The 11,247-nt window shown below is 51.2% G+C and overlaps 1 protein-coding gene and 1 long non-coding RNA gene across 5 annotated transcripts in view; one reads left to right on the top strand and one right to left on the bottom strand.

The window, feature by feature from the left end:
* Nucleotides 1–11,247, top strand: part of Insr (insulin receptor) — a 120,404-nt gene that overhangs the window by 88,588 nt on the left and 20,569 nt on the right. For 2 of the 3 annotated variants that reach the window (XM_048812873.1, XM_048812867.1), the window contains exons 8-11: nt 117–367; nt 1,830–1,997; nt 5,212–5,413; nt 7,709–7,744. In XM_048812873.1, coding sequence (XP_048668830.1) covers nt 117–367; nt 1,830–1,997; nt 5,212–5,413; nt 7,709–7,744 — 657 coding nt within the window. The remainder of the gene's footprint in view (nt 1–116; nt 368–1,829; nt 1,998–5,211; nt 5,414–7,708; nt 7,745–11,247) is intronic. The other variant, XM_048812880.1, reaches the window with a different exon arrangement.
* On the bottom strand, nt 813–9,450 carry LOC107157336. Of its 2 annotated transcripts, XR_001505494.2 has the most exons (4): nt 6,805–9,450; nt 5,808–6,317; nt 4,354–5,526; nt 813–2,664 (listed from the first exon to the last, which is right to left on the bottom strand). It is a non-coding gene; the product is annotated as an uncharacterized LOC107157336 (long non-coding RNA). The 2 variants fall into 2 exon arrangements; XR_007351155.1 differs by having other exon boundaries at nt 4,354–6,317.

Below are 11,247 nucleotides of genomic sequence, written 5' to 3'. Positions count from 1 at the left end.
GCGCCCCAGGGCTGGAAGCCCCCCCCCCCGCCCCCCCGTGGGGCTCTGAGAAGTGGCCACGTCGTGACCTCGAGGGACTGCAAGGGTAACCCCTTCCTTCTGCTTTGTCTCAAAAGCCCTTATCAGAACGTGACCGAGTTTGACGGGCAGGATGCATGTGGCTCCAACAGCTGGACTGTGGTGGACATCGACCCGCCTCAGAGGTCTAACGACCCCAAGCCCCAGCACCACCCCGGATGGCTGATGCGGGGTCTCAAGCCCTGGACCCAGTACGCCATCTTTGTCAAGACTTTGGTCACCTTTTCTGATGAGCGCCGGACCTACGGGGCCAAGAGTGACATCATCTATGTGCAGACAGATGCCACCAGTACGTATGTTTTGTGAATATGGATTTGTTCACAAGGGGGGACCCTGCCAGTCCCTACGCAGGGGACTTCTTATGGCTACTGGCTTCTACAGAAGCCGAGTGCTGAGGGTGATGTGTTCAGAAGATGATGTGGACCCATAAACCTCCTTAGAGGGGAGTATACAGTGTCCCCCTTTCCTGAGCTTCATGCTTTCTAGGATTTGGATCTTGTGAGGTCAGCCACAATCCAGAAATATTTGATGGAAAATTCCAGAAGCAAACCATTCATAGCTGTCACTCACTCACTGTAGTGAATGGGTGTAGCTGTTCTATTATGGCTGGTTGTCTCTTATTGTGGCTGATCTGTAATGAGTTTCTACCATAGGGAGGCCACCGTGTGTTCAGGGCTCAGGGCTGTATGAGGCTTTGGGCATCCGCTGGGGGCTGCGAATACATTGTCCATAGATAAGGGGGCAATCGTTTATTTTTTCAATCTATTAAATTTTTCAAACATTTGCAAAGCTAGAAAGAATGGCTGACTGTCCCCGGCTTCCATGATTTGCCATTTTTACCGTTTTTCTCCCCTTCGTTCCTCCTCCTCCTCTAATTTTCTTTTTTTACTGGGATGTTTCCTAGCAATTAAGTTAGTTTTGCAAAACCCAAGTCTTTCTCCCACAGCAGCCGTTCTCAAAGAGTGACGATTCTGCCTCTTAGGGAGCGCTAGGCAGTGTCTGCTGGCGCGGGTGGTTGTCCCAGCTGGGGGTGGGGAGACCGGCAACGGCTCCCTGTGACAGAGCCTCGTCCAGCCCCAGTGTCCATAGGGCGGAGAGCGAGCACCCTTGCCCCATGGGGAACAAGGCAAGCTTTCAAGTCAACACTGCTTCCTGGGCTGGTCCACTCACAGCCGGTCTCCCGTCGATGCCACATGCTGAGTTTCTAGAAACTTCCAGCATCTGGGTCCTTTGTACACTCTGCTGTCTCTACCTTGAGTGCCCCCTCCCTCCCCAACTCCCTAGGTCACCTCTTTTTTTTGAGGGGAATGGTTTGTGGAGCCTAACGCTGGTGCATTGTGGGGGATGTTGGATGACAGCTGGTGGCTTCAAGTTTGCCCAGGGACCAGGTTCACTTTGGAGCCAACTGGAACCAGTAGCATGAGTCTGTTGGTCTCTTCCCAGGGTCCTTCTTCCCCAGCAGCATCTTCCCAGTGCTCAGCTCAGAGCTTGGCGCCTGCTGGGGCTCCATCCATGTTCATTAAGTCGGTGGGGGAATGTGGCCACGCCATCTGTAGTGCAAGTGGACTGTGACTTGGTGACCCTCGCCTGGCCTGGCCTGGCGAGCGTTCCTTGTGTTGGCAGTTTTCTCCGATGTTAAACACACTGCAGCCGCCGCCTCGCGGTCCTGTAACTTGGGTGTCCCTTCCCCTCTTGGTGCACCCGGCAGCCTGCTGCTCCTCACGGTCGGCCTGCTTCCTTCTCTCTCGCAGATCCTTCCGTCCCCCTGGATCCCATCTCGGTTTCGAATTCCTCGTCTCAGATCATCTTGAAGTGGAAGCCCCCCTCGGACCCCAACGGCAACATCACGCACTACCTGGTTTACTGGGAAAGGCAGGAGGAAGACAGTGAGCTGTACGAGTTGGATTATTGTCTCAAAGGTGAGTACGGGCAGCCGTGGTGGGTTGGCCACGCCGTGTGACACTTATGGGGGACACAGGTGCTGTCTCCTGCTTCCCAGGGTGCACGCGCGCATTGTTCTCTTGCACACTAAGAAAATCCACATCTTTAAACACTATGCAACTAGACACTCTGAAGACTGGTGTCAAAACCAGGTGCAGTCAGGGTCACGTGATGATGTTCCCTTTAACAGTGAGCCAGGGTAGGACAGGGTTCCCATGAGATGATGCCACCTCGAGAAGTAGTGGCCGCCTTGGCACGTGTAAGCGCACTGCGCAGTCACACACCATGGGGTCCTCAAGGTCCCCAAGGATGCTTTCTCAGGGTCCTGGTGCTCAGTGGTGCTCGACTCTTGTCTTTTATGTCTTGGCACCATGTTCCCCTGGGGGTCTCTGCTTCCCCTTCCTCCCCCTCCACCCTGTGTCACTGTGTGAACCACCCGAGATTCTCTGCCAAACCAGAGGCAGCTGGGCTTGCAGAGAGGTCCTAAGCCAAGCCAGGGAGGGACTCTGGTTCCCGGGTTTAAAGGGCTGGAAACGGCAAGGAGTGGTCAGCGCTCTCTGCTCCTGTGCCTTCCGCCAACACTTTATGCTCATGCAGTTGTTTTCTCAGTCTTTAGTCTTGTTTGCTGCAAGGTCCTCCATCCATCTGAGGAAGAATGGAGAAATATTTGAAGCCTCGAACTAGTTGGTATGCACTAGTTAAAAATATTCTAAAACTGGGTTTGTTTTAATTTTTATGAATACACAACAATTGCAGTTGTACATATTATATTGGTGGGATACAGTGTGACGTTTCCGTACACGTACACAATGGGTAAAAGTCAACTTTGAGTAATGAGCATTTTGATCATTTTTGTGATGAGAACCTTTAAAATCTGATCCCTGAGTTTCTGGACAGTGGCTGCAGAGTTGCAGGGACAGGATAAAGTTCTGGTGGTGTTCCACGGCATAGATGAGTGCCATAGTTGACAATAGAGGACATTTCAAAAGAGCTAAAGGTGTGTTTTGTTTTGTTTCCCCTAAACCAAATAAACTGAAGGGCTCTTTTCCTTTATTTATTTTGTCTCTAATTCACTTTCTTGCAATGTTTTCAGAATCGGTGTCCTCAGTCCATGACCTTGGAGGAGCAGGGGGCTGTGGGAGAGCAGTGGCCGAGGTCTGCTCTTGGCTCAGTCCCTGACCTGCCCCAGGGTGTTGGCCAAGCCACCCAGCCCTTACAGTCTGCCTCCTTTTTGGGAGAAGGGGTGGGGGACAGCTGATCTCCGGGAGCCGTCCCAGCTCCCAGATCATGTGCTATATGTATGCCTCTGACATCATCCCTTCCTGAGCCCAGGACTGCCAACTGATTTATCTCCTGATGCTTTATATAACTCGAGAGCAAGCCTGGGCCTCGGCTCAGCTCCTCCTGTGGGCTCTGTCTGCCAGTATCCACTGGCAACGTCAAAACTTTCCTTTTTTTTCCTCCTCCTTGTTTTAAAGAACAACTTTCATTCTGTGAGTCTAATCTGATTACCATGTGACTGTTTAAGTGTCACTGTAGGTGTGTTACTTTGTTTCCACAATTAAACTCGGTAAGGACCCATCCTGCAGGATTCCGCTCTCAGCAGTCCCTGAGTCGGGGCTGGGAGGGTGGAGTCCGTGTTGGAGGGGACAGGGTTCCAGCTTGGGAAGACGAGGAAGGTCTGGAGAGGGACGTGGCAGTGATCGGCCCATGTTGTGAATACACCTGATGGCACCGTAGTCTGCATTGCAAAACGGTTAAAATGGGGAATCTTGGGTTTATTTTGGACAGTTTAAAACAGACATAAATGCACACTAAATGAACTCCCCAAGGACAGGAGTAGCTTTCTATTAGTGTGGTTTGAAGAAAAAAAAAAAACTTGTGGTTAAATACACTGAACAGAGTCCACCGTTTTAACCCTTTCCAGTGCACAGTTCGAAGGCGTTGAGGGCGCTGGCGTGGTGCAGCTGCCACCCCCCCCCCCCCGCCCCGACCTCAGGACTCCAACTGAGACCCATGGAGAGCTCCTTGGGCCGCCCCAGACCAGCGCCCCCTGGTCATCTCAGAAAAACCCGAGGCCCCAGTCTCCTGGAACCATACCTGGGTCCCATCAAACGTCCCTTCCTCCCAGCGGGAGCTGGCCTGCGGAGCAGCGTCCCGGCTCCTGGCTGTGGAGCCCGGCTGCGCGCACAGTGTGGGTAGCGGGAGCCCCAAGGACTTGACCTTGGGGACTGAAACGGGCAGCCAGGACTTTAAAAGCAGCAGCTTGGCAATGCTAGGGCCCCTGGGGGAGTGGGTGCTCTTGCTCTTTTCAGTTCCCTTTCCTGGGCTTACCTGAGAGGTTTCGAATGCCGACTTCCCTCTGGCCTTAGTTCAGGGAGTCCTCGACCATGGCACTCTGGATGTGGGGGGCTGGCCATTCTCTGCGGAGGGGCCTTCCCGAGCATTGTGGGGTGTTGACAGCATCCCTGGCCTCCACTCATGGGCACCCCCAGTCCAGGTGGGACTCCCTGGATGTCTCCGGAGGCTGCATGGTGTTTACAGGGCGGGGTGAGAATAACCCCTCAGGTGGGGACCGCTGGTCAAGTCTGACTCTAAATCCACCAGTGGACCCCTGGAATTCTGGGTGGAGTTTGGCTTTATCTTCTCACCACTTACATTTGCGTGGCTGATGGATTCGTTTGTTCTCTCTACTGTGACAGCCCTGTTTCCCCCTGTCCTTTCCCTCGCCCCACTCTAGATACATGGGTCCCTTGCATTTTCCATATGCCAAGGACATCTCTGACTCGGGGGCCTTTGCACTTGCTCTTTGTACCAACTGAATCACTTTCCGTCAAGTTGTGTGTGTGGCTGAATTCAGACTGGCTCAGCAGTTTTGTTCTCTGAGACTGTTCCGTATGGCACCTGCGGTCACCCTTGGCCCTTCTGTGCCATCTGACCCTGGTTTACTGGTTTATTGTAGAGCATGGAGGCTTTTCCTAGATCCCTAACACTCTCCAGCCCCGCGACGTTGGTGTCAGTTTCTAAAACACCCTGACGTGCTCTCCCAGTGGACACTGGCAAGTCCCTCCCGAGAGAGGAGCTGGACCCTGGGCCCTGTCACCTGTGTCCAGCCTCTCTGAGAAGACCCCTTTGCTCTGAGTGAGTGTGTGTTTTGGGGGAGGCTTGAACCTCTGGCTCTGCCTCCCTTAGGCTTGAAGCTGCCCTCGCGCACGTGGTCCCCGCCGTTCGAGTCGGACGATTCTCAGAAGCACAATCAGAGCGAGTACGAGGACTCGGCCGGGGAGTGCTGCACCTGCCCGAAGACCGACTCTCAGATTCTGAAGGAGCTGGAGGAGTCCTCGTTTCGGAAGACCTTTGAGGATTACCTGCACAACGTCGTTTTCGTCCCCAGGTTAGGCCTCTTACAGCCCCAGGTTCTCTTGGTGTCTCTTGGCTTGATGTTCAGGGTCAATACTTACAGAACGAGAGGAGGTGGACGTGGGTGGAATGTGAGCTGAGCCTCTCCTGGATGGAGCAAAAAGAATCTTGTGATTTTACCAGGTGGTGGTGCACACCTGGAATCCCAGGCACTTGGGGGGCTGAGGCAGGAGGATCACAAGTTTGAGGCCAGCCTCAGTAACTTAGTGAGGACCCTGTCTCAAAAAGGACTGGGGTGGTGGCTTCCCTGGGTTCAATTCCCAGTTAAGGGAAAAAACAAAAAAAACCCCTTGAGATTTCAATGGGACCACTTCCAACAAGAGTCAATAATCGCACAAAAGGGAAAATTTATATAACCTGACATTTACCTTTCTTACTGGATCATTCTCCACCCTAGTTGTGAAACAAATTCCATTTGATTATTAGGCAAAGCTTGAGAAATGCCTGCCTGCACCCCATACTTGATTTACTGCTAAATCTCAAACTCGGTCCCTCCCCTCTTTCTGAATTCATGTAAGATTCATCCTTTTGGAATGATCCAGAGATCCTCGAAGCCCAGAGGCTTCTATTTAAATAGGTTGAATTTCCTTAAGTGAGGAGAGGCACTGGATGAGGTGTCTCTGGCGTCCAGAGGAGGCACGCAGCAAATATCACTCGAAGCTTTAAATCCGCTTGTTTTCCTTTCCTGCAAGGAAAGTCCCACGTGGCAGACACACACCTGTGGATGCAGCATCGCACCCTTCTCGGCGTTAGTGTCGGTAGAGCTGTGGAGCAGTGGGTGGCAGGGACTCTGGAAGCCCCTCTGGAAAGCTGGGCTCCCTGCCCTTCTGTGAACTGGCTTGATGAGGCTATGTCACTTTGTCCCTCAGCATCCTCGTCTGTAAAATAGACACAATACAGTTGACTCTTGGTGTCTGTGGGGATGTTCTAGGACCCCCAAGGACAGATGCTCAAGACCCTATGTAAATGGGTGGTGTTGGCAGACTTTAAATCAAGGAATAGCGACAGGAAAAGTCTGTGCTTGCCAGGACCCAGTCAGTGTTCCCTGCAGACACTTGCCATCCATGGTTGGTGGTCTCCCCTGTGGAACCCGTGGATGCAGAGCGCTGCCTACAAACCTTCCTGTGTTTGGGGCTTTGGCAGTGAAGGGGTTACCAGGATTCTCAACCTTCACCACTGACATCTGGAACCAGGTTGTTCTGTGGGCAGGAGCTGACCTGCACTTGGCAGGACGACAGCAGCATCTCTAGTCTCCAAACACCCAGTGCCAGTAGCATCTCCCACCCCAGACCTGACAACCCAAAGTGCTGCCAGACGTCCCCGGGACTGTGGGCTCTGAGTGTCTGTGGCTGGGCCCCTACCTACCTCTCCATCCTTTGTCCTTCCCCCAGGACTTGAGCAGGCGGCCACCCAGAACTGCCTGACGCAATTGTCCTTTTCCAGAGTGGATCAAACCCCAGGGGGCTTGGCCTGGGACAGAGTTCTAAAATAATGTCCGTCCCAGCACTGACCAGTGCTGCCCACCGAGCAGACGTCTCCCAGAACCTTCAGAGTGTGAACGCTGCTGCTTTCGTGTCGTCCTCTTTGCATTTTTCCCCTATGACCCCGGGTCCAAAAGAGCATCCAGTGGTGCCTCCCAGGCATCAAAGCACTTACTGTTTACTCATTAAAAACAAAATGCGCTGGACTTGGGGAAATGGCTAAGTTGGTTGAGGGAAAGTGTCACCAGATTCAACACCCTAAAGGAGTCCCAGAAGACCGAGTCTCTGGGGAGTATTTCCTCTGGCTCCCCATCCCGTTTGTTGGCTTCCCTGCACTTGTTGGGGAAGGTACCAATCAGTGATGGGAGGTCAAGGGCAGGACTCCCAAGGCTGGGTCTTTTGGAAAGAAAAGAGGTTTATTTTGCTCACAGTTTCGGAGGCTGCAAGTCCAAGATCAGCTAGCCCCCATGATCCAGACCCCCTTGGCCACCTCCTATCATGGTGGATGGCATCATGCATCGTAGGAGTGTGGGGGAGAGGTCACATGGTGAGACAGGAAGCCAGAGACAGACGGGGAGGAGCAGTAGTGAATTCCCACTAGGCGTCACCTCTTATCACCATGTTGAGGACCAAACCCCAGCATGTGAACCTGGGGGACACACTCAGACCGCATCCGAAGCCAGCAGAGCTCTCGCTCGCCCAGGACCAGGCCTCCGGCGGGGTGTCTGTCAGCAGGCCCACCTGGTGAAGTCCACCTGCCTTCAAAGTGGTTGGTTTTGTTTTCACAGAAAAACCTCTTCAGGCAGTAGTGCCGAGGATCATAGGTACGACTCACCCGGGAGACGTCCAAGTGGCCCTGTGGCTCTTCAGTGCCAGGCCTGTGGGCCAGGCGGGCAGGGGCTGTGGTGACCTTGGAGGTCTCGGGGTTTTCTGTGGCTTTCTGCATGTGGTGGGCTGCTTGCTGAGACTGGGCGCTTCACAAATCCACTGATCAAACGTCTTCACTCGGGAACGGAATCCGGGCACAAATGTGGGGAAATCTTAACTAACACTTCCTAAAACGCCAATCAAGGAGTCGCTCCTGGACGGGGCCTCGTGCCTCGGTTCCCCGTCATCGCTCACCTACTGTGCCCGTGCTGGGCGTCCAAGCCACACTCAGCAGGGTGTCCCACTCTGGCAGTTCCCACTCCATGCGGGGACACTGATCCAGACGGAGAATTTTTTATTTGGTGACACAGCAAGAGCAAAGGAATGTCACGCACTGAATCACGTTAAGGGACGTTTCCCTTCCATGTGTATCTTAATGAAAGGAGGGCGGTCCTGGAGGAGGGGAGGCCGAGAGCTGGGGAAGCCCACGCTGGGGACAGCAGGGAGAGTGGAAGGATGTCCCTTTAGCTCATGTGGTCCCAGGTACCTTGTGGCCTCATCTGACCTCTAGTGGCCATTTGAAATATGCTCCAGAGTTAAGAATTGTGGCTCTGGCCCCCTGGAGGATTGTTCACTCGTCCCTTGGGCGTGTTGGGGACAGGATCATCCTCTGGAGTTGGGCCATCTGGCACTGACATGCTGAGCAGCCCCGGCCTCCACCCACTCCATGCCCAGAAGCACCCTCTGGGAAGTGGTGCCAACCAAACATGTCTCCAGACGTTGCCAGAGGGGTGGGGGCAGAGGCACCCCTTCCTGAGACCAGGGTGCCATGTGAGACTGGGGGACACGCTGCCTCTGCGGAGAGTGGAGGATGCGGTTGATATTCTGCACAGGGGTTGGAAGGCAGGCGGTCCTATGGTTGTAGTGAAGCAAACGTGGACATTAAGCAAGTCCCACACTTAGTTTCCCTGTGCACAGGAGTCATGTTCCCGCTGTACCATAGAGTAGTGAGTATGCGAGAGCATTGTCTCTTAAAAATACCGTAATCAGCTGGGCGCGGTGGCACATGCCTGTAATCCCAGCAGGCCTGAGACGAGAGGATCGTGAGTTAAGGCCAGCCTCAGCAAAAGCAAGGTGCTGAGCAACTCAATGAGACCCTGTCTCTAAATAAAACACAAAATAGGGCTGGGGATGTGGCTTGGTGGTCAAGTACCTCTGACTTCAATCCCCAGTGTCCCCCCACAAAAAGTACCTTAGTTAGACTTAAAAGATTTATTGTTGAAAAAAAAAAATCACTTGAATTGTTGAAAAAAGGTGCTGACAGATTTACCAAAACAAGGTCACCACAAACCTTTAGTGGTAAAAATGAAGCGGCATGTCGTAGCTGATGTCCTCCTGGACATGCCCTTGGCCGGCTGACAGACCGTCTTGTCTCCAGATGTTCAGGTGGGAGTTTCTCGGGGCTCTGAGTCGCGAGCCTCTGGGCTCTTTTCCCCAGGCCCATTCACGCCTGTTCGGAAGATTCTGGCTCCTGCTGGGTTGGATGTGTCTTAGGCTCGGCAGCTGCTTCCTTTTTCACCCAAGAACGCTGCTGGGGTCTCAACACCAACACGCCACAGAGAAAATCTCAGTGGCTCACCCCAATTTAGGATCTGTTTCCTGACCACACATTTCTGACAGAAGAGCAGTGAAAACCAAAAGTAACTCCAAAGGCTGGAATAGAAAATGAAGTCTGTCACTTAAATATCTACTAAGTTGGAGCAGAAACTGAAACTTCCATTAAAGTCTATTTAAAAAGTAATGAAAATGTGGATGTTGCGTATCTTAATGAATCTTGCCAAAGCTTGGCTTTAGTAAAATTAGTGGATATAAATGGATTCATGAATTAAGAAAATAAATTGGTAAAAATTAACAAATATAAATGTCCTGAGAATCGATATTAACAAAATGTATAATGTAAGGGGAAAACCAGAGAATCTAGAAAGTGGTATAAAACTAGGATCTGAAGAAAATAGTAGTATTCCATATTATCTGGACAGTGAATACATTCATTTAAAATTCTCAGGGTGGGTGGGGGAAGAGGCCTCTTATAAAACTAGGAATAGACTACTTCAACAAGATAAATATTACCTAACAGCCAAGCTGACATCAGTCTTTAGACTTACTAGAGTTAGGAAAAAACCAAAGAAGCCCAATATCATTCCTACTGAGTTTTTCCTCTAGCTATCTGACCAATAAGACATGAAACTAGCCAGAATCGTAGTGAATGGAGCAGGAGAGGCTGAGGTGTAGCCCAGTAGGAGACCACTTGCTTAACACACACAAAACCCCTTCCCTAGCTGTTAAAAAAAAAAAATGTGGATAACAAAATCATTGATTTGCAGAGTCTAGTTCAAGGTAGGTAAACTGTGGCCCATGGGCCACTGGCTGCCTGGTTTGTAAATGAACTTGTGTTGGAATACGACCGCATCCACCTGTTTACCTGTCATCCCCAGCTGCCTTTAAGCAATAGCGGAACTGGGCATGGGACAGGAGGTGTGGCCTGCAAAACCCAAATATATGCTATCCAGCCATTTGTGGGAAAAGTGTGCTAACCCTCTTTCTAGTTGATTCCATAAAAACTTTAGACTGAGCAAGCATTTGAGGAAAGTAGATACAACATAAATAAACCCAAAGTTAGTATATACTTACAATAATTAGAATATAAAAATAGAGAAGATCCCTTTATAATTGCCATAAAACTTCAGTACACCTGTGGTGTGATATCCCTATCTAGAAATACCTAGAAAGGCAACAACAAAGATTTTTTTAAAGTGATATATCAATTTTTACAAATTCGTGTGAACAAGTATGTTTTAAACCATTTGAAGTTCACCAGCAAACAGCCAGCTAGGGTAGATTATACGATACGACAGGTAGAAGGCTAATGTCCTTAGACTTTTGTGTATGACCTTAGAGTCAAATGTCTAAATGATGTAAGATCCAAATGTCTGAATAAACAGTGTGGGAGTCACAGTAAGGAAGGCGCTAGAGATTCACAGAAAATTAGACAAAGGACGAAGAGGGACGATTCCCAGGAGAGAGACAAAGAACCCACCAGGAGAAGGGGATTGCCACATCCACATGAGGAGCTTCACCTGTCAGTGGGTGATGCTGGGTTAAAATCTCAGGTTGAAACTTGGGGACTCTCGACTCTTAACCCTCAGGGTTGCTGAGGTTGTTCTGAAGCAGTGTCTCAGGGACACCCCCCCCCCTCCCCGTGTGAGAAGCACCAGTCGGTATGGTTCCCAGCCAGCAGTAGAGCCATACGTGTTAAGATGTGGAGGTTTCACATCCTCTTGAACCTAGTGACATTTTCTAAGAATCTACTTTTAGGAACTCCTGAGACAATTGGAGAAAGATGAAAGCAGTATTCGTAATAGTAAAACAAACTTGGGACTACTTTTCAGGAGGGTGGTGG

Source organism: Marmota marmota, unplaced genomic scaffold (assembly GCF_001458135.2).
Source record: "Marmota marmota marmota unplaced genomic scaffold, marMar, whole genome shotgun sequence".
NCBI classification, from domain to species: Eukaryota; Metazoa; Chordata; class Mammalia; order Rodentia; family Sciuridae; genus Marmota; species Marmota marmota.
The sequence above is the reverse complement of the archived record's forward strand: the minus strand, read 5'-3'. Positions and strand labels throughout refer to the sequence as shown.